Source organism: Pithys albifrons, chromosome 4 (genome assembly GCF_047495875.1).
Source record: "Pithys albifrons albifrons isolate INPA30051 chromosome 4, PitAlb_v1, whole genome shotgun sequence".
NCBI classification, from domain to species: Eukaryota; Metazoa; Chordata; class Aves; order Passeriformes; family Thamnophilidae; genus Pithys; species Pithys albifrons.
In genome coordinates, this window is record NC_092461.1 from 13,674,515 (window position 1) to 13,697,032 (window position 22,518).

The window sequence follows — 22,518 nt, forward strand, 5'->3', positions numbered from 1 at the left end:
TTAAATATGATGTTTCTATAAAGCATTCAGCTTTTCCCAAGATGCACAAACAAAAGAGAAAAGGTGACTGTTCCCTGTCTGTTCCCTATCAGTGTGTTTACATTATCTTTTTTTTTCTGTCAACTACCCTCACATTTTATAAGAAATGTTTACTGCACATAGCCTCACTTCCCCATCTCAATTCTTCCTCTAGGTAAAAAGGCCCTACTTCTGATTGATTATAAATGGCCCTATGCTTCCTCCAACCATTGTGCCAAAGAGGGAGGAGTATTCAAAAACCCACAAGTTTGTTTGATACTTCCTTGCTAAAACCAAAAAAAGCTCATCTTTACATGTACTTACCTGTCCAACAGAATTATTGCTCCTTCTGCTTTCCATGACCCCAGACACTGAGGCATAAATGTCAGGCTGGGACCTTTTGACTTCACAGAGCACCAAAAAGACATTCAAGTTGTTTTGAGTCCATGAATAGGTAATCAGTTCTCAGCCTCAGAGAATGACAGATTTTTCTGCTATATCACAAAGATCTGTATACTGTGAGATATCTCCCAGCTCTGGCCAGCAGAAAGAGCACACAGCACAAATGAGTCTGCACTAGAGCCAGGCAAGAAGCAGGAATGTATTTTACAAAAGGTAAGCAACAGTGTTCATCAGTGTGGTCAAGCAAAGAATGCATCCCACAAAAAAAAGTGTCAAGAAAAGTACAGAATTACTTCTGGTAACACTTACAAGAGACAGATTAAGTATTCACTCTGTTGTGCAAAATATGACTGCAATGAAGAAAATGAAAGTAGCTTGCCTAAATACTGACATCCCATGCTCATGGAATTTATCTCCGTCCCCAAAGCCTATCATATTTTGCAGCTTCAGCAGTTTTTAACACATGCTCTAAACAAAGTCCATTCCTACACAATCAACCAATGGCCAACGCAGCAAGAGTGAATGACCCATAGCTCTTGCCAAATGTTTTAAGTTGTATCAAAACAGACTGTCACAAGAAGACAATTAACACTTACTTGGTAGAGAAGATATGATCTAACAAAGGTAAGTGCAAAATCAGATTTTGAGGCTCCTCTTCTATTTCACTCTGAGGCTGTGCAGGGGGCAAATATTTTGCATATGACTTCAGAGGAGAAAGCAACTGTCAGATCTCTGTAATTTCTGACAATGTAGCCCATAGCAATGAGAGACCCGAGGGGAGAACAGAATTGCTAAAATTACATTATGCTTGCTTCTTCCAAAGCACAAGCATTCCATACCTTTATTTCAGAAAGCTGCATGATTTCTGGGAAGACTTCAATGCAATTGGAGTGAGCAATTACAGTATGCATACATCTACAGTTCATGATGGTTGTTGGAATGGCTTTCAGTTTGTTCCCACTAATATCAATTTCCTCCAACTCTTCCAGCTTGGCCATTTTGCTATGAATACAAAAATTTGAGAATTTTTCTTTTAATGCATATTTTATTTTGAAGTGGCAATAAGGGCAGTGGCTTCATTATTTTAAGAAAACAAAATTGCAGACTTTGACTCTTGTGCACAGCAGTGCCTGTCACCCCTTCTCACATCAGATGCTAACACAGTTGTGGAACAAAATGCATGCTTCTTCTGTTAGTGTTTGTTAATGCTACCTTTTAAATTACTTATTTTGCTTATATTCCCCCTGCTCACCAGCTAACACTCTTCTTAACTGTCTTCTCCCTTCTTTCAACCCTAGTTTCTCATTCCATCTCCAATTTTCCCCTCTACCTTCTAGTACCTCACTCAGCCCTTCCCCCTAAATTCATCTCCATCTCTCCCCCCTTGCCACTGAAGCCCAGTTGCTCAGAACATCACACAAGGACAGAGATATCTCTTCTATTATTTGTTGGCATCGCTTTTCCAAGGTTGTACCCATCAGTTTTACAGCACATCTTACACTGAAAGATTTCTGATTAAAAAAAGAATGAATTGAAAGTACAGAAATTACGGGCAAGGTAGAATCTCCTGGAGTTGAGAGGATTTTTCCCAAGTGGAGTTTAGTCCCCTTTTGGAAGACATCTCCAGACCCTTATACTTACTAACCTCTGCAAGGAGAAGCACACCAGATGTAAGCAAAGTGACTAAGCCAGGCAAAACAGAAGACCTCCTTCCTCAACTTCCAAAAGCATGCTGAACTAGTCCAGCTGAGAAGAGTTTCAAGCATCATTAAAACACATCAACTAACATGTAGCACTCGCTTGTCTGTGTACTGCAAGCGAGGACAGCAATGTGCAAGAGGGCATAAGCAGGCGAATCCACCCACTGCAGTACCACTACATTCGAAATACAGCCTATGTCACCACATTTCTGTGCAATTTAGTTCTCACTGTGAAAATATTTCATGATGCCCACCCACCAGAGGGCCAGAGGCAGTGAAACTTACCTTGCAGGGAAGCTCTGTAGGCGATTGTAAGCCATGTGCAAGATTTTCAGGTGTGGGTGGCCTGTTAACAAGGGTACGCATTTATCTGTGAGGTTGTTATTGGTCAAATACAACTCCTGCAAGATGCTATGGGTTTCTTCAGAAAGGGTGGCTGGAGGAAGCATTTCCAGTTTGTTGGCAGAGGCATTAAGAAATCTCAGGCTGCAAAGAGAAGTTACATAAGAGAGTTAAGTGAAACATCCTGCAGATTGTATCTAGAAGTATAAATAAAAATCTCTATTTTAAGAGTGAACTTAAGATAGTTTTAAAGAAAGGTCAAAAGCAACAAGTTCGCAACAACAGAGAGAAAGACCAAAAGTCTAGCACTATAAGAAGAAAACTTCTGATCACATGTTCAAATGATCACATTTGTAAGAACAAAACATCAGCAAAATGAGTATGTCAAAATGCCTCTATCCTGCTACCAAGACCTAAATACCTCCAATGTTACAACAGACATACCTACAGGTAAGAGTAATAACAAACCACATTTCCATATTCATTACATCATGAGAGCCTAGCTACCTTTCAAGTGATTAAACAAGTCAATGGTAAAAAGCCAGCCCATGTTTCAGTGTTTTACATCTAGGGTGCAGACAGTATTTTGTTTAAACCTGTAGTCCTGAAAACAACTACAAAAAATGAGAAAGTATTCTTTAAACATTTGAATAACAAAATATGTACCAAGCGCAACAAAAAAAATCCTGAGACAAAGCAGTAGTTTGCTTTTTAGATTTTAAAGGGAGGCAGTGCTAGCCAGCTAATTAAATTTAAAAGGCTTGCTTACTGATGACAAATCTCTATGGAGTTTCTGGGTGCCCTTCCCCTATTCCCCAAAGCAGCAGAAGCGCATGTCAAGAATTTTTTTGCAGTCCCAATACAGGCAGGAAGGACTGAAGAAGTACAGAAATGGAGATATTCTTTTTCCCCCAAAGGACTTTTTCCAGGATTGGAACAAGACTTGCTGAGGTATAGGCCCTGCCCATTCCTGCCACTGAAGTTCTGCAGGCAGAGGATTAATGTTTGTTAGAGGAGCTTGGTGATCACAGCAGCACTGTAGGTATCTTGAGGGCTAGAATTCACACCAGGAATTCCAAAGACAGAAAAATAAAACTATTTATCCTTTGGTAACCAACCTTGGCATAACCATGCCTTTTCAACAGAAATATGACCTCTCTTTCCTCCTCCTGTTTTCAGAAAAGGCTGCCTTAAGAGCATTACAGAAGTAAGTGTGAGTTGCCAGTCTGCAGCAACTGTGTTCAGACCAGGCTGTGCTGCTCCTACCAACAAACGGGAATGGGCAACTGCAATGGGCAAGGCTACCTTCAAGAAAAAAGACTCATAAATGTGCTGTCTGAAGCCTGTACAGCCACTGATCAGGACACAAAAGGTAGGTTCATTCCCATCATCAATCTTAACAGAAAGTGATAAAATCGTGATAGCTGCTCCCATGCATGCAGAGTCCTCACTGACCTTTAAGGCCTATTAATGAATGAAATGAATTTGCAAGAAAAGCAGCTGGTTGGAACTTGTTCAGCGATAAATAAGAGTCAAACATGCTACAGAAGTCACATGAAATCCAAAGGATTAAAAAACACCCCACTATATCCATCAGAAGCAAAGATCTCTCAACACTGCACAGAACTGAAACTAGGTTAGCTGTTTTACACAGACAGGGGAGCCCACTTCAGAGAAACAGTTTAATTCTCAAGCTCATTCATTATTCACCAGGGTGCTAAAAATCTAAAGGAGGAAGGGAGGAGAGAAAGGATAAATACATAGAAGGGAATAATCAGCTGAAAGGGGTTTTAAATTTATTTATTTATTCTAAAAAGATGGTGCTCAATTTCATCCTTTAGCTACAAGCTAGATATATATTAAGCTCATTCAAAGTTGGATCATTAAACTGAAGCATACCACATTAATAGATCCTGTACTTAATTGAAGTAAGTACACCTATTTCCAAAAGTTCAGATAGCCATTACTTTGGCAACCTGAATCTAATGCACATGATAGTCTTCCTTCTCTGAAAAAAAAAGGTATGTTGATTAACATCAAAGCCACAGTATCTTTTGTACCACTCACAGTACAAAATAATGACCTTCAGCTCTGTTTGCAAAGGTTTAAGTAATAAACAGGTTTCAGGCTGCTTGGAAAAGTGAGTTTTTACAGGAATACACAGGGGATGAGGAGGTGGCAGCAAAACACTCCACAAGAAAGGCCATGTTCTCCTATCCTGAAGAACAATCTGTGTTTTAGTTTCGTTCTTGCAAGCCATGGGAGAATAACCTGGAGTGTTTCACAGGTACCAGGAGACAAAATGTAACCTAGACAGCTTCATAACCTATGGCTATGAAGTTTGCTTGAGAACAGCTGACCAAAAGTACAACTAAAAGTTTCAGGTAAGAAAGGGTACAGTAACAGTACTCTGACAAAGCTGAAAATTAATACAGTGTACTACACTGAAGCCATTTTAAATTCAAAAGAAAAATTAATCATTCTTCTGCTTTTAATAAACTTTAAACATCGGTGGAATACAACAAGAAATTTCAAGTTCTTCCCTCACTGGGACTAAAACTGAACAGAATCTATGTGTTCCTGCCAGAAATAAGTTTTGATATGTGTATTTTCTAATGGAGAAAGGAAAGAGGACAGCTGATGCTCTGCACACACTCTTCCCCTTGACCCTGCCCTTTTGCCAAATCTTCCAGGGAGTGATACAAAAACTTTGGAAATAAATCTCCAGCATCCTGATAGTTTAGTGCTTTGTGAACAAAGTTGAGGTGACCAGCAAAAAATATCGTCAACAGCCCAGAACAGGAACTCTGTGGCAGCACAGTATCTCACTTTAAACAACTGACAGCCAGGTTCAGAATAGTTACACACTAATCTCTGCCTGTAGATGACATAATTAGAACTAAATTAACTTTCAGAAATGAGTATGCTGCTTACTTACATGTTCCTTTTGGCCAGCTGTTACATTAAAATGGCAAAAATATTCTGAAACGAGAATTCTTTCAAGATATTGTCTGGATTTAGAAAGAAAAATGAAATAAAAAAGGAACAACATTCTTTGGCCAAAGAACAGAATGAACAGCAGATTGCTACTGCCAAAATTTTTCAATTCTGTGCTACAATCTTATGTAAAAACAAAAAAAACCCAAAAAACCCAAACACAAAAAACCCCAAACCCAAACCAACAAAAACCCAGCACCACCTAAAACTGTACTTGCCCACCAGGTTTGTCCTCATGGTGATTTAACACAGAAGTCCTCCTCCAGATTATTTCCATTCCCCTATTTCTTCATACTTGCACAATACACCAGCTGCTACCTTAGACAGCACATCTTATAAATGCCCTCCAGAGGAGTGGGAATTTACTTGGGCACAACTGTTCCCATCCCTCTTGTGCATGAACTTAAACTGATTCATATTCCTTGAAGATATCCCACCCATACTGCTTATCAGATGGAAGTAGAATGTGAAGTATTAAATCTCAGTTCAAAATTAATTGTTTCCCTTTCCAATTCCACCCACACATTATACCACAAGCTTATGAAAAAAACTACAGCTTCACTACAAAGACCTGAATTCAGCAGCCTGAACACATGCCAGAGCATAATATAGCGAGGAAAGCATGAATTAACAAGTACTAAAAGAGCGGTTTAGATTAGGGAAAAAAGGAAGGCACTGGCAGGGAGATGTCAGAATTCTTCAGCTTTGACAAGGTGAATATTCTTCTCTGGTATAGTAATAGAAACAGTAATCTCTGGCTAGCGTAAGTCACCTTTGGTTTTATGAGGTATTAAAGTACAGTCCCTTGCTGGATTTAACTTCTTTAAGAGACAAAATAAGAAGTCACAATAAGACTGTCCAAAGAACAGACCAGAATCAAGAACATGGATCTAACTCTACAAAAAGACCTATTTCTACCCAGAGGCTTCTGATCAAGGTTTGAACTTTGCCTATCTGAGTCATCAATACCTACCTCTAGCAAAAACAAAAGCTGAATATAGACAATTCTGAGATTACAGCATCTCTCAGTTCCTCACCACTTTCTAAGGTAGTTTGATGAACTTGCCTTGCTGGTAAATAAAAGTTTTCCAAAAAGCTTAGGAATGTTTGACATTAAAAGGAGGAACACAGACAACTGCATTCAGTGGTGAAGCAGCAGCAAATCAAAAGAACTGTGTTTAGCTTGAAAGTACTGATAAGAGTTGGAAAGAACATCGCAGCTGCAAAAAGTGAATATGCAGAGAAATCAAGATCTCCAGTTTGGCCTATGTCCTGCGATCTCCATTAATACAGAGCAATAAAAATATGACATTTCTTCTTTGGTGTCTTCTGCAGAAACATGCCCTCAATTTCTGATTGTCTAATACTAAAATAATTTATGAATGTGGTAGCAGATGTGTGAGGAAGAATCCTGTCTGCTAAGTGTGTCTGTGGGGAAAAAAGAGAGGGGAAAAAATCATCACGGCTGTTTTGCCAGCCAATGCAAAAGAGGGTATTTCTTCTTTAAAAAATTAACCAATAAAATAAAGAACAGAAACATTGAAATTAATCCCCTTGCTATTGATGGACTGCAAAAAACACAACTTAACTGCTGCTATCTCCTCAGCTCTTACTTTCTAACCTATCTTTAGCTATTTTATTAATTGAGATGTCCCCAGTTTCTAATGTACCTGATTGCAAATCATTCACCTATCAACAAAGAAACAAATGCAGATAAGCATTTCTGTGACACAAGAATGTGCATCAAACACTCGGCATTCATTTGACTTTATTTCAGTATTTTTCAGTATTTTTGGGGTGTTTTCCTTGGTGAAAGTGATATTCCCTTTTCATGCATCAATGCACCAATCTCCTTCTCCTCCTCAGATGTTCTAGATGTTAAAGCCCACCAGTACTTGAGCCCAAGGTGCTTCACACCCACGTTGTCAAACATTCAGGACTGAGAAAGCGTTTATAATTCACAGCATGAGACTTCGTACCCAGACAAGAGATCATCTGTCAGTTGCACAGAGCTGACTACCTTTCAAAAAAGCCCCAAACTAATCATTTTAAGGCTGCAAAAGGTAAGTAATTTTATGCAGGCATAAAGGTTCTGTCAGGTAAAGTGATTTGTCCAACATTGCATGCTGAGTAAAGACCATGGCAGACCACTCAGGAAAACCAATTCTCTTGGCACGTCTAGCAGTACAGATTGTGCTTCACAGGGAATGCTTGGAGAAGTATTTTACCTTTTTAAAACAAAATAATCCCCTGAATATCTTTCCCTGGCCCAGACCCATTTGCGTTGACACTCTGCTGCAGATAAGATGCAAGCATTTGAAAACAAAGTAAGAAGAAAGATATTTCCTGTTGGAAATTCCAAACTTGAAACTCTTTCATTGTACACTAATCTACTAATCTGTACTGCTGTTTTCCTTCATAGTTCTCACTTTTGCAGCAGCCATAGGAGCATCTCCACAGACAAGCCATTTGCAAGCCATGTCATCTAACAAGTGAAGGGGTAGGGATCAATGGGGAAAACCCTGTCCAAGTCAACTGCTTCTACTATCATCACAAGCAAAGGAGGCTGTGGTGGTGATGAGATGCCAAAATAGGTAAGCTCTGTTTATCTCCTGTGATGGTCCAGGACTTCGTTAAGACCTTGAAAATATGTGCCCTGTACAGCTTGAAAGTTGCAGAGGGAAAAAAATCCCCAAGCCTGAATACACAATTTAACAGTGTAATTCAGTATGTTCTTTAATTCTAGGTCTTCTTTGCACACTTCTAGCAAACTTCTGGGAATCTATTCCCATTCCTGGTTTTAGCCTGTACTTGTTCATTTTGGCATCACAAGGAAAAAAAAAGAGCTGTCTACAGACGAGTTGCAGTGCAAAAAGCTCAGGTTTTCTCTCTGCCAAAACTGCACTAAAATACATCCTCCTGGAAGTACAACCTGCTTTTAATAGAAATTTTACAAAATTATTCCTCTTTTAGCTTTCAAAGATGCCAATAGCTCTCTGCAACTTACTTAAAGGTTTCTTTCCTTTCCAAGTGAAGGGATCTGAATATCAACTTGGGACAGTTAGAAGAGTTTATTTAGAGAGCATCTCAACTACCACCCTAATTCTCCAAGTGAATTCCAGGAAATTTAACCAGAGGCTCATGACAGAATTAACAACAGTATAAAATTGGGGTTTTGCAATACTCTTAACTGGGAGAGGAGCTCTGCCAATAAGATCACCACCCCATTTTGTTTCTCCACCTCTCAAAAAAAGCCAGGAGCTATGCATTCCTTTTGTCACAGAAGTATCAGAAATTAAATCCTATAGCACACAATCTAACTGTTAAATTATGCATGTGTTGAGCACTCAGAAATCCCACGAACATACACAGAAGCACAGAGGTGCAAGGAACGCCAACATCAAGTGGGGCAGCCCACCCACCATCCCTCCGTATTTCAGTCATAGCCACCTTAAGGATATGTTAGTATCCAGCAAAAAAAACTATTAAGACTTTGATACTAAAGAAACAGCAGCATAAAAATAAGAATCCTGAAACAGATCAAGTGCTGACACTGCCTAAATTTATGACAAATATTTGAAAAGCATTAGAAAAATCACCAAGCAAGGATAAGGAAATAACTGAATTATTCTGACAGCCTTATGCATTGATTTTGTTTTGCTTGACAGGTATAAATAAGTTCTAGTCTCTGACTGAAGGGGAAAAACAAGCTTTCACACTCCATCAAACAAGTCTAAGAAATATGTATTTAAAGAAACTGCCACTAAACCCTCTCAGTGTATAGTAGAAAATAGCATGTGGTTCACTTTACAATTAGATTTGAAGAAGTGGGTGCTCAGAAGGAGCTTGGTGGAAAAAAGAAGCAACCATATAAGGCACCAAAACCAGAATAAAAAGAATGTGTTTTGGCGAGTTAGACAAACATCTATTCTTACCACATAAAGTTCGGCAACTTTCAAATTAGGGGAGCCTCAGATTAACCCTTTTAGCTAGGAAGTAACACACGAAAGAAGGTTCATTACACACATGTAAAAAAGACGAAATTTCTTTACAATTACCTGTCTGCTTTCAAAAGCAGGTTAGATGGCAGTTCAAGGAGTTGGTTGTGTTGCACGTCCAAGACCTCCACTTGCATTCGCTCGAGCCGATCTGGTAGCCTTCCTAACATGTTATGTCCTGCCAGTAGCTTACGCAAGCTACTATTGTAAAACAACCTTAAGAGAAATAAAAAAAACCCCAAAAATGAGAAAAATTTGAACTGGAGATTTTCTTTGATCATTTAGATATGGTAGCACAGTTCATTACAAGAATAATTCAGCCAACTGATTATGATAAGCAGACACAATATTAATTATGCATAGATCCAAGAATGTCTTCCCACTCTCCACCAACTTCTTGAACAGGTTGTTCAGAGACAGGGAAGGAGGTTTATGGATGATTCAGGAGTGAAAGTAGTGACAAAGGGTTATTTTTTTGCATTGTATAAAATATGAATATAGAGGCACAACCGTGAAGGAGGTAATTGCCAATAAAGGCTGCAGAAATCTGCACATGTGGGATCCCCCTAGAAAGTGGAAGAACTTCAGAAGTGGGGGTGAAATCACCAGTCACCCCACAAACTTCACAGTGCTGTACTCATTATGTGCTGACTCATAATCCAATCCAATTCTCCACCTCCACAATTTTTCTTTTCTGTTAATACCAGATTAACATAGAGCCTCCTTTCCAGTTTATGGCAAATGAAATGTACCTAATCAGCTTTACTTTTTTGAGCTTTTACAAGTGATGCATGACCTGAAGTCCCATCCCCTTTGCTCCATTTCTTGTGTGTCCAGGGGAGAAAGGGTGGGGAGAAGAGTGCAACATAAAAATAGCTGTTTTGATCAAACAGTATAGCTAAAATTTGCTGTCAAAACATTGTAATAAGGCATTTGAAATCTGCACCTAAAGACACCAAAAATGGAGCGCTCTTGATTTTGAACAGAAACTACTTCCAGCAAATTAAGAAAAAAAGATAATTCTTCATCTGCCACTTGTCTTACATGTCCACTACTGTCCTGCTTAATCTGGCGAGCCTGTACAACATGCTGACCTGCTTCAATCAAATACTTTCAAATTATTCAGCATTAAAGTAAAAATCTTCTTCCCTCTGTCACAATGACCCAGATAGAACACACTCTGCCCCTTCCCTACAATGCATCAGGTCATTGGATTATTGTGCCAAAATAATCAATCAAGTACTCCAAGGATTTTCCCCTTGACAGATACAGTCATGCTCTGTATAAGCATGCCAGTGTTAACAGTTATCTCAGCTGGCTGGACAGTCTGCATTATGACCACGGATCCAAGTCAACAGCTAGCTGTATCATTCCAGAAGACTCAACACAGGGTGAAAAGAATTACCATAGTGATAAGCTTATCTATTATGTTTTCGTTATTCAATCATTTTTGTTTCACTCTATTTTTACCTGAAAATCTCTCCTATTTATGGATTTGCCTTTCTATTCTATATCCTTTCCTAATCAAGACTGTCCAGTACCATCAACACTAAACGTTACAGGAGAAAGCAGAATTGGTTGACAACAAAAAATTATCACTTTGGGGGGTTTTTTGATGGGTGGGGGCAGCACCATTTTAAAATAAAAAAGTACTTCCAATCATGGCAAAAAACCTCAGCGATTCACTTTTCCATAATTCAGAAGAACTGAGTAAGCCTTTGGTTGTTTTTGTGTTGTTGTTGTTTTGGTTTTTTCATCTGTTTTCTTTTATTTTTCAAGTTACACAAGCACCAAAGAATCTGGGTTGCCTGAAAACATGTTGAAACATCAGCATTTAACTAAATGAGCTACTGTTGAGCCTGGGATGCCCAAGTCTTAAGCTGGGCAGGGAACCAAGATGCTGGGACTCCTTTTCCATATGGGCAGCATATGGGCACCTGCCCAATTACCACTGGAAGTTTTGGTGGAGTCAGTAAGTTCTAAGAACAAGCACTTCACTCAACATCAGTATCTTCTGAGAAAGCATGGTTTGGTGTAAGAATGAAACCAATTCCTTTAGTAAGCAGCTCCTCAAGAGAACACAATGTTGAATTCAAATAGACCTTTTAAAAAAAAACAGAGAAAAAAAGGAACAAAAATACATACAACACATACACTCATCTATTAATTGGTGGCAACAAGGTCATTATGGCAACTCTTTCTTTCTCTTTGGGGCATCTTTGGCAACAGCAATTTTATGCATTTGTCCTGCATAGCTAAGACTAAGTACCCTTTTTGTTATTTTTCCCATAATTTTAAAGCTCAAATGGTTGCATTACACTCCAGAGAACACTGTTTCCATTTTCTTGAGACAAAAACATTAGTACAGAACCCTCTACCGAAACTGCTTAAACTCCTTGTCTTTAAGGATAACTTTTTGTTTCAAGAGGCAAACACAAAGCATCAATTGTTTGTTTAGATTAGGTGCAGCCTTCACCTAACAGGAAACCGCTGGTCGCTCAAGCCTCGAACATTTAAGAATTGCAAGCAGCCTCCTAGGAAAGCCCTGCTCACTAACTTCACAGGTTTTCAGGGTGCTATTCTATGTAGAAAGAAAAGCACACAGCAACGCACATGAACACATTTACTGAGCAGTTACATTTACTTGATACTTAGCCATGTGAAATACTGTGGATATATTTATAACTGAGTCCAGGCCCAAATTTCCCTAAAGTTTAATAGATGTTCAAAGCTTGTCTTTTGAATGGAACAGGGTCTTAAAACTGACTTATTAGGAGCCAAGCTATCTGGACACATACTACAAAGAAGAGCTTTCAAAGATAAGATATTTCCTGAGGTTAAGGATAAGATGGCAGGAGAGACAAGTGGTATGTTGACTGTACTGAATTTCAGCTAATCATTAATCTCTCAGAGATATCTGGTATGCCTTGATAGTCCTGGCTGTTATGAAGTGCAAATGAAAGACAAATGAACTGTCACACCCCCACCTTTTGAGTAGGCACAGTTTCACTTTGTGTGAAAAAACAGAGATTAATAGTCTCTGTATTAGCCTGTTAGTTTGCCTGGTAAATCTGATCTCCCTTTCTGCTCACAATTCTGAAATCTATTCTCTTCCCATTTCTGACACTAAAATTGCCAAATTTTTACCACATTACACATTCATCTAATCTGCAGAAAACTATCCTTCTTGATTTCTGATGCTCTTTTGTGTTGTACAGTCTTTATGGAAAATATTTAATAGCTCATGATATACGAGCTATCTACTATCTTCAGTGGCTCTGCATATCCCCATGCATTTTCACCATTTGTGCCTAGTATGTTCTCCTGTGAGAAATAAAGTAACATGATCTTATTACAAGCAAGATTAGTTGCGTTAGAACAGGATCTCTGTCCTTTATTTAGGGTTTCTTTTTATATTGCTGTGATTTTATAGGAAATTTATAGGTATACCATGAAGATTTTAAGGTACCAGATACTGTCAGGACCTGGCACTGAGGGCCTTTTATGACGGGGAGGGAAAAAACCAAGTACTTTAAAATAAACATGCAGAGGTCCCTGTGCACAAAGGCCTCTGATACATGGTGGTCTCTGTGAACAAAGGAGACCCTTCACCTAGTATGAGGGCGATTCTTCACAACCAATAAAGGAGAGATAACACCCCCTGTCCCTTTGGAGAAGACACCTCTTACAGCAAGACCAGCAAGCTGATGAATATGCATTATCTGATGAAAGTCCTCTCCTGATGGGCAGGACTTTCTAAACTAGAAAAAGCACTAAGTTTGAACGTAAGGTGTGCTTCCAGACCCCCTGTAGTTTGAGGCACCCAGCGTGTTCCTCTTTGTTATACTTCCTTTGTTTCATAGGTTATTACTGTCTTCTAAATTTAAGAGAAGGAGAATTTCCCAACACTCTCTCTTTCACAATTTCTCTTTTGCAGTGTATGGAACAGTCAAAATGACTGCTCTCTTCCAGTGAAGGCAGGAATTTATACTCACCTGAAACAAGTCTCTCTAGTAAAAAACATTGTAAGACCTATTCATTATTTAAACTCAACTTTTGCTTCCTTTTCACTTCTTTTCTATCATTTGTAATTATCAAATTTAAATTTAGGCTCCTGGAAAGAGATCATCTTTGTAGAGAAGGCAATTGCTCTACTTGCAGGGTGTTACTTGCTCAATGTGGCTTTAACTTCTCTAAACTCTTTTTCACTCAAACATGGCTGTGAACTGGAGACTCGAGGCATCACTGAACTAAGTCACAAGTACTGGATGTCTGAACTGTCACACAAAGTTATAGATGTAAACATTTAATATTGAGTATGAAAAATGAAGGGCTTTCCTGCCTGAACAGCCACATGACCAGCTTCAAAGCTTTCATTTGGAGTTCAAAGGCACTACTTTCTCCACATGAAGGTAAAAGAAGAAAGACTGGGTAGAAGCTTGAGGCATGATGACACCCCACAAAGTAAAAATCAAAACAAACAAAAGATAAAACAGCCATGACAGTCACTGAAACAAGCTAAACACTGAATCAGCAATTATTTCTGAATTGCTTATCCTGTTCCTCATTGTGCAACTGGTCTGCAAGACTTACCGGGCAGGCAGCTCACGTATCTGATTGTGGCCAACATCCAACACTTCCAGTTTCCTGCTGTCACACACCCACTCAGGCACATTTTCCAGGTGATTTCTAAGAATAAAGAACACAAAGGGGTGTAACTAAACGATAATCAAGATGTAAAGGGTATTGAGAATAGAGTCTCAAGGGAGATACAGATATCTGCAGGAAACAAATCTGCTACATAGCATGTTTCCTATGAGATTGTATCATTCCTCCTTTTGCAAGGGCACTACCAATGCAGTCAAGTCCTAGTGGGGGGACAAGAAAGCTAACAGCACTATTATCTCCCTACATGAGCAGTCACTAAGAAAACGGAAAAAACTGCTTCTAAATTATCAGGGAAGTATTAAGAGTATCAGAGCACCAAAAATGAAGTCTCTCTATGGAAAAGAAAATTTCTGAGAAGATATTCACACCCTACACAGTTGAAACACACTCTTTGATCCCTCATAAATTCAATCCCCAAATCCACTCTACCATTCTTTAGCTATCTCACTGAATAGAGCAAAAATTTTTTTTGTCTATCTTTAAGCCAACTGTTTTGCTTTTCTTGCATGTGTCTTCATAGAACCTAACCCTTCAGAAAATTAAGGTCTTGGAGTCAAATTTTTCCAAATATTGCACTGAAAACATGTAGATATGCAACTCTGGGGCACTCCTGCATCCTGCCTTAAAGACAAAAATTGATAGCACAAGATACATGGAGGAGATTGCACTAGCCCAGGTTAACTCACTAATTGCTGGGATTACCTGCAATAGCTTGTGTGCTTTAAGCAGGTTTTTTAATGAATAAGATTATTACTACTAATGCAGATAAGTAGTTTCTTAAATAAGGCAGCCATCAAGCACATGTAAACATGTTTTCCTTGTTTAGTCCTGAAATCGCAAAACAAACTAAAGCACTCCCTTTTCCATTTCTTCCTTTATCCCACCTCCCTGGTGAAATTTGTGTATGCCTTCAAATGGCAACTGCAGACATCTCAGAAGCAGCCAGGGCTGCAGAAACAACGATGAGCTGCAGGAGCTGCCAAACTAATGAGTAAAGTATCAAACCACCACCTACACTGGGCTTACGATGGAGCCACATCCAGAAAGTAACTCCTGCATGTCTCAGATTGGTTTACATTTGAATCTTTGTGTTATAACTCTCTAACACAGGAAACCTTTAAATCATAGAAACTCTTCTCCTCTAACTATAAAGATACATTTTGCTTTTGGCAGTAAAATAAATAATAAATAATTAATAATAATAATAATAATAATAATAGGAATCTGTGAAAAGGAAACAGGAAAGAACTGACCAGTAGAAAAAGAGCCCATGCCCTAACTCTGCAAATCAGTCTTTTCATATCCAAGGGTCCAATTTCTGCCCCCACTCCCACTCAGTAAGATATTAGTGAATGTCATTGTTATAAAAGCCTTTTTGAAGTGCATTTCACAGGTCCAAGAAAAAACATACCCTTACCTAGAAATATCCATATAAGCCAGGCAATTAGGAACTGGATACACATCAAGGTGAACAAGTTCTGGAGGAAAAAATATATATAATAACAAAAGTGGTGACAAAGATTTGCACTTAAATGACTGTTACATAAGAATTACTTTAAGAGCTAACACCCAGAGATTTCAGAGTGAGTCAATAACCTAAAAAATTTCTGAAGATCTGGAGCTTTAGGAACTCAGTTCTGTTTCTTTATTATGTCCTAGTACATTTGCTCTAGTACATTGTACTTGCTATGACAGAAACTGCATAACTGATCAGAGAGGAAAAACTGGAGGATTTTAAAAATTTCATGGCAAATGCTCATTTTTCCATTTTTGTCACAGAACTATAACTTCTCCTCCATCACCCTCTGCCGAGAAGAGGCAGTCATAAACCCACTCTTTTTTTTCACTGGTCACTAGTGGTACAATCATGGGAAGGGAAGCTTCCCACTTTGGAACAGCAAGTTACAGATTACCAGAATACTCTAGGTCATGGCAAGATACAGAGTATTTTCATCATATTACCTGCCTGTGGAGTTCCCAGATGGAGGCAGCTTTACAGATCTTTCATATCACCTTGACTACTGCTAGAAATGTTATTATTAAAGCAATCAAAGTATAGTTCATATCCTAAGGTTCTAAGGTAGCTAATGCTTAGTATTAAGTGTTAAAAAACCTTCAGATATTTATTTAAGCCTAGAGAAAAATCCAGTAAAATGAAACTGAAACCAGAATCACAGTTTCTTTGGAAGATGAGATAAAACAAGATGGCTGAGGATGCAAAGACAGGATAGCCAGGAGGAACAGGAAGGCCAAACAGGCAGTTCATTTCAAGATACGGGTTGACTTGGATTCTCAGCCCACATTGTGCAGCGCATGCTCAGAATATGTTGACTTTTCTCAGCTACAAAGATCCTGGCATGAATACTTAATGAAGGCACAGGCTTGAATATCATTAAGATGACAGCCTTTTAAAGGCAGTTCAGACTGTTCATCAAATTCACAGCTCTCTGAGCTTGCATTTTCTTTATTCCATACCAAACTACCCCAAGTGATAAAAATGGTGGTGCAAACTGAGTATTTTAAGTAAGAGTAGTTTCCAGAGACAGATCAAACAGATCCTATAAATGAAACACACAAGTTATTCACCTGGACAAGGCTGCATTATTTTTATTATCAAATACAAATGAAGTTACTTATAAATTTTGTAGTTTTCTGCCTAGAATAGGGAGAAAGAAGTAGTAGCAAAACATATATATATATTCTTTTAGTTGTCTCACAAGTGGCCCCTTATTCAAACTTTCTCAATGCAGGGAGAAGCAGTTAATTCCCTATTGGCCTTAGTAAAGCAACACATTAATACAGACAAAACAACTGACAAATTAGGAGCCTTCCCTAATGACACACAGAAGAATTTCAGCCCAAATTCTAAGGTTCTCACAGTTTTTAGACCTCCAAATCAATAGCACAGTGTTATTATAAAGTCACTTTTGAAGGTCAGAACTGCCAGCAGCATGACACAGAACATGTGAAACTCTTTTATACAGGGTAATTTCAAGAGCCTCCTGATGACATGGACTGCACTCCACAAGCATTCCACAGAGAACCAGATACAACAACAGAAATCAGATGACAACACCACAGCTGCCCTGAAAATGCACTCACCATTCGAGGAAGCATACAGTGCTTTGAGAAAATATCCACTGATTTTGAGGGTTACCAGTTGATTCCGTTCACAGTGTAACACTTCAACATTGTTAAAAACTGTCGCATCCAGCTCCCCAAGTTTGTTGTCTCTTAGATCCAGTTGAGTCACATGATGCAGAAAATCTACTTCATCGGCCTCCAATCTCCTAATTGAATTCAATCTTGCAGACAAAAATGGAGATTACATGCCATTATGTGGCAGGCTGCTATTGACAAACAAATGCCCACTCTACAGTCAATCAGTTGCACTGGATTAAACTAGCACACCTTCAGGTTCTGATCAAGGTTGGTATTTAATATTTTTCCCTTTGTTACTGTATTCGAAAAAGAGGACAGATCCACTCTGTTGCTTTATCTATCATGACAAAGGAATGATGGCACCAAGTTTCTTTCTAAACTACTTTGAAAACTAATGAAAAGCTCTGCAAGAACCTAAGTGTTACTGTTAGTGTTTCTATAAAAATAAAAGATGATCTGGCTGTTACTTGTATCCAAAAATTGGGAAAAGAACAAAACCTCTCCCGTTTCTATCAGGAGCATCTGCTGTAAAAACCTGGCAGATACGAGTAACCTGCAGTTATGGGAGCCTCTTGTCTTATTGAAAGGCCAAATTGAGATTTATGAATTCTGATATATTTGCATCTTGTCTCTCCACGTTTCACAGCTAGCAAATTCAGAGAACTGAAAATGGGTGTTGAACAAAAACAAAGCAAAACCCCAAGATGAGTGGGTCTGTCAGATAAAAAGGACAGATTTTAATTACAACTTCATTGCAGTGCATTGACTGCATTGACATTGCCAATACTTACAAACTTCCCTAGAAGTTATAACTGAATGAGATAATCTATAAATCAGCAATGTTTGAGACTGCAGAGCACTCCAAAGAGTCCAGTTTCAAATTCCCAGCTACACCAGAACACCAAAATCCATACATTAACTTCTGTTGGTCCACTAAGCCAGCCCAGCCCTCCCTAGTATGGATAAATACCTATAGTTATGCTACTGCTCTTGCTTTCCAAGATTTGCCGTCTCTATTAACAGTTGTGTTTTTAGGGAAGCTACATCTTCCAGTTAGAAGAAAACTACTCTACCTTTTCTGCTTTCAATTTACAAGCAGTGCTTCCTTCTGAGATCGCTGAAGCAAAGCACTACACTGTACAGCAAATACAATATTCACTATTTCAGGTAGTGTCACAAAGAACCACCATTCATAGCTTGGTGCAGAAAAGGTGCAGCAGACAATGAAAGAGCTAAAACTGCACTGCTAAGAATTCATGGTCAGGTCAGCCACAGGATCTCTATTTTAACCCTACCTGAAATGCTTCAGCATTCAGCTACCTGTTTTAGCTATTTTCTTAACTTATGCTGGCTCTCCCTTGACTGCAAAGTTGGACAGCTACACAGCAGTAAAGAAAGTTTTATCTCACTTTAGCTTAACTAAGTGGTTCCAAAATTCACTGCTGCTTGTATGTCATGGTCCAGGCTCTGAACTGAGCCTTGCCCAGCTGATTGCAGCAGCTGGCTTCCTCAAAGACCATACGAATAAAGAACCACCTCATACCATAGCATTGGTAATAATGATCTGTTTCAACTCTTCTGAGGGCATCAATAAAATAGTATTACTCATGGCGGGCAATGCCTTTTAACATACTAAGAAATACTAAGATATCTGTTTCTGTCCTCACCTTCACTGCCTTTTTCTTCATCTCACACATATGTAACATATTAGATAGAAGCTTTTGGGTCAGGGACTACCACGATATTATATTAACACTGCAGCCACAAGAACTGCAGGAATCACAGCGTTCCAGTCTCTGTTTTGTTTGATCTTTTGGTGCAATCATTAGTTTCCTCCATAACTCACCCTCCTACCTACTGATCCCCCTAAATGCTCCCAGCTTCCTCAAAGAAGAGTGCTAGGACATGGCACGTGCTGTGAGTTACATAACACCACGAGAAACATGGTTCAGTGAACTAACACAAGGGATTCATACCTGGGGGCTACTCTGACAGCCAAGGAGAAGCTATTTCAACATCAATAATTTAGGCTCACTTATTCTCCCTTTTTCCTAATACCTACCTTAGATCCACATGTTTAATATGAGGCATCCTTTTTAACACCTGTAGGTTCAGGGTATCCATGCAGTTTCCTGACATACAAAGCTTATCCATAGCAGTCAGCTTCTCCAGTACCCCTGGAATGTCAGTGAAGTCATTGAAGGACAGACTCACATAGCTGAGCTGATGCATATTCTCCAATTCATCAGGCAGGGACTGGAGAAAGTTGCCATCCAGCAAAAATGTCTGCAAGCTATTAGGGGCAGGGAAAGGAGAGTGAAGAAAGTGAGTGATCTGTTAAACCACATTTCCTTCCTATAAACACGCAAATATGCTGTAGTTACACTGACACAAAATATATAAAAGGGCAGCAAAAAGAAAAATGTAAAGAATAATGCTTTAACATCTGCTACAGAAGACAGCCACCAAATAATCAGAAGCTTTGGCAAGTATGAAATGTAGGCTGTGTTAGATAGTTATTTCTTCAAACATCTCCAGAACTGCGATTTGCATGACAGCTGAAGCACATAAGCAAGGAACTTTAAAGATTTTCTTCACCATGAAGGTGACCCACTTGTGTCAAATGCTGGGAACTGGAAGAGCTTCGAGGCACAAAGTGTGCTTTCCCTCCATCCAGAACTGCTTTCATGTGGATCTACAAGCCAATCTGCTCTGAGAAAACCCAGTAAGTTTAAACTGTTTCTCATAGCAAGGGTATGTAGAGTCATGAAACTGCTTGATGCCTTTATTATCAGGCTGTGCATGTTAAGTTTTAATAAAGTACTTGCTTGTGCATCTCTCCTACAACTGCTGGAATGCTTCTGAGGGCATTGCAGGACACGTTGAGTTCAGACAGAGTTGGGATACTGCACACTGCCAGTGGGAAGTCTCCTAAATTATTACTGGAAAGGTTAAGGCTCTTCAACTTGGTGAATCTAAAATGAGATAAGAAAAAATAAAGGAACCAAGTAAGTAATCCACACCAAGCTGCTTCACCATAATTAATACAAGGCAAGTTTGGTTATGTAAATGCAAATCACATGCATTTTTAGTTTATATGCTTGAACAACCAGGGAAACTACTAGACACTCAAGTTCAACACCACTTGTAAGAAGTGTTCTTACTCACATTAAGCTGGCACAGAGAAACAGGTCCTCCTGAACAACACATTAAATATATTTTCCAGTGAGTGTAACAAAGAACAGACCCCTTGCTGTTCATATGATACGTGCCACTTCTGTGGAATCTCACCCTGTACTAAAGCATTGCCGTTTTTCTGAACGCATTTTTTGCTAGTTAAAATAACATTGTCACACAGGTTACAAGGTGCAGGAAAACCTCAGCCTATCTGAACACTAAATATTTGTGGTGCTGCTCAGGTCCAGTCCTGCTTGCCTTTGAACCAAAAATTCTCATTAGAATACACTGGTTTAAATATAACTGGGAAATGTGCAGAATCGATTAAGTGCAATGTCAAGTCTGCACAGGTGTCAAAATTTTGTCCTTGACATGTCACAGAGCTCTTTAAAGCCCCTTGATTTACCACATCAGCCAACAAAACAACTTGCATGTGTCTGCCTTATTAAAAATGACCAAAACCATTTGAACAAAAAAACCCAAGAAGGAGACAATCCAATTAGTCAGCTTGCATGTTTAGCAACATTATTATGGTTGCCTGATGAACACTGGGAGGTATGCCTAAAGTCAAGTACAAGGATTAATGAAAAGATTTGTCAGATTTCAAGAGACAGACGGAAGTTTCTTTTCTGGCACAGTTTATACCAGGACATTTTATTTGTACTTAACTTTCCCTTCATTAAGGTTCAAGTCCTTTATTAGCATGAGCAAGCTCTTATATAACTTGGCAATGGAAGCGAAACTACACCTATAAGTGTTGCTATTCCACATGAAAGTAATCTCCAGCTGCATGTACCTGTGCATCCATAGCCTCTGCATTGGCTGAGCACATTCTTACCTCAGAGAACTTTGTCCTCTTAACCAGAAAACACAGACAGAAAATGTATCAAGCAACAAAGACTTAGAAATCCTTGGCACCTACTGCAACCAGCTTGCACATACCTTTAGTATTGCCTAAATCAAGCTCATGTTACTGACTAAAACTCGGTGTGAAAATGTAAAGAAGCACCTTCTTACTGTATTTCAGTGAGGGCTTTTGAGCCCCAAAGACAGACTGTAAACATACTTAGTGTTCACACGTTTGCAGCAAGTAAGGGAATGCTGTACTCTCTATTAGTATTTTGGTGCAATGATGGCAGAATAAAAAGAAAGGAAATATCATTGCCAGAGTTATCACAGGTTTTGAACATCCTGTGCCATGTTGGAGGCAGAAGTTTGGAAGAGAGTTAGATGGAGACTAAAGGAAATCTTGCAATCAAATTGGTGCTGCAGGGAAAAAAAAGCTACTGTGCAGAAACAGTGAAAAATCTATCCCTAGAGGAGAACTGTAAACTAAAAAGGAGGCTGGGGTAAGCCAGATGCTGTTAGTATAGGCTGCTAATCAGAAAAAACCAGAAAGTATGTTTTAAACACTATACCTTCATGTTTCTCCATTTTGAGAGAAAGGGCCTAAATATCTTGAACCTACAACTGAAACACACAATCCCACATTTATCTTGAAGCTAACTGTAGATTTGGCCATAGATATAATGCTTTGAAATTCTGTGGTGTTCCTGTGGTGGAACAGCTGTCCCACATTTTCCTCAAAGTTAACTGCAAATAGAAACAAGAGTGCTCCAAGTAGTGGCCTCTGAGGCCTTTAGAATACTTTTTTCCTCAATACCTAGGTAAGTACAAAAATAGTAGTAAAGATTAAGGGCATATTAAGTCAAAATGTTGGTACTGGAGAAACATCGAAATATAATCTTTCAAATTTTCAAGTCAACCATGAAAAAAGAATGAATTTATTTAACAATCACACCAAGGCTACAGCCTTTACCAGTGCCACTCTGTCATCTCAAAAGCATAGTCTCAGGGATTTTATACACTAAACAATTTACTAGAAGACTCCAAATATAATCTTGAGATAAAATTACAGAAGAACAAACAGAGGAAAGAGGACTGGGGCAGTGGGTGATAAAGGAAGCTAAGATATACAATAACTAACTCCAATGCAGTGTTCAGCTTCAAGGTTTTCCACATACATCCTTGTGTTTAAACTGTCCTAGGTCAAA

General features: G+C 38.9%; 1 protein-coding gene across 1 annotated transcript in view; it reads right to left on the reverse strand.

The window, feature by feature from the left end:
- Positions 1–22,518, reverse strand: part of PHLPP1 (PH domain and leucine rich repeat protein phosphatase 1) — a 144,022-nt gene that overhangs the window by 14,190 nt on the left and 107,314 nt on the right. The window contains exons 5-12 of the mRNA XM_071553510.1: positions 20,116–20,262; positions 19,350–19,580; positions 17,228–17,430; positions 15,543–15,603; positions 14,051–14,146; positions 9,518–9,673; positions 2,406–2,606; positions 1,260–1,422 (exon numbers count right to left, since the gene is read on the reverse strand). Of these exons, the coding sequence (XP_071409611.1) occupies positions 1,260–1,422; positions 2,406–2,606; positions 9,518–9,673; positions 14,051–14,146; positions 15,543–15,603; positions 17,228–17,430; positions 19,350–19,580; positions 20,116–20,262 (1,258 nt within the window). The remainder of the gene's footprint in view (positions 1–1,259; positions 1,423–2,405; positions 2,607–9,517; positions 9,674–14,050; positions 14,147–15,542; positions 15,604–17,227; positions 17,431–19,349; positions 19,581–20,115; positions 20,263–22,518) is intronic.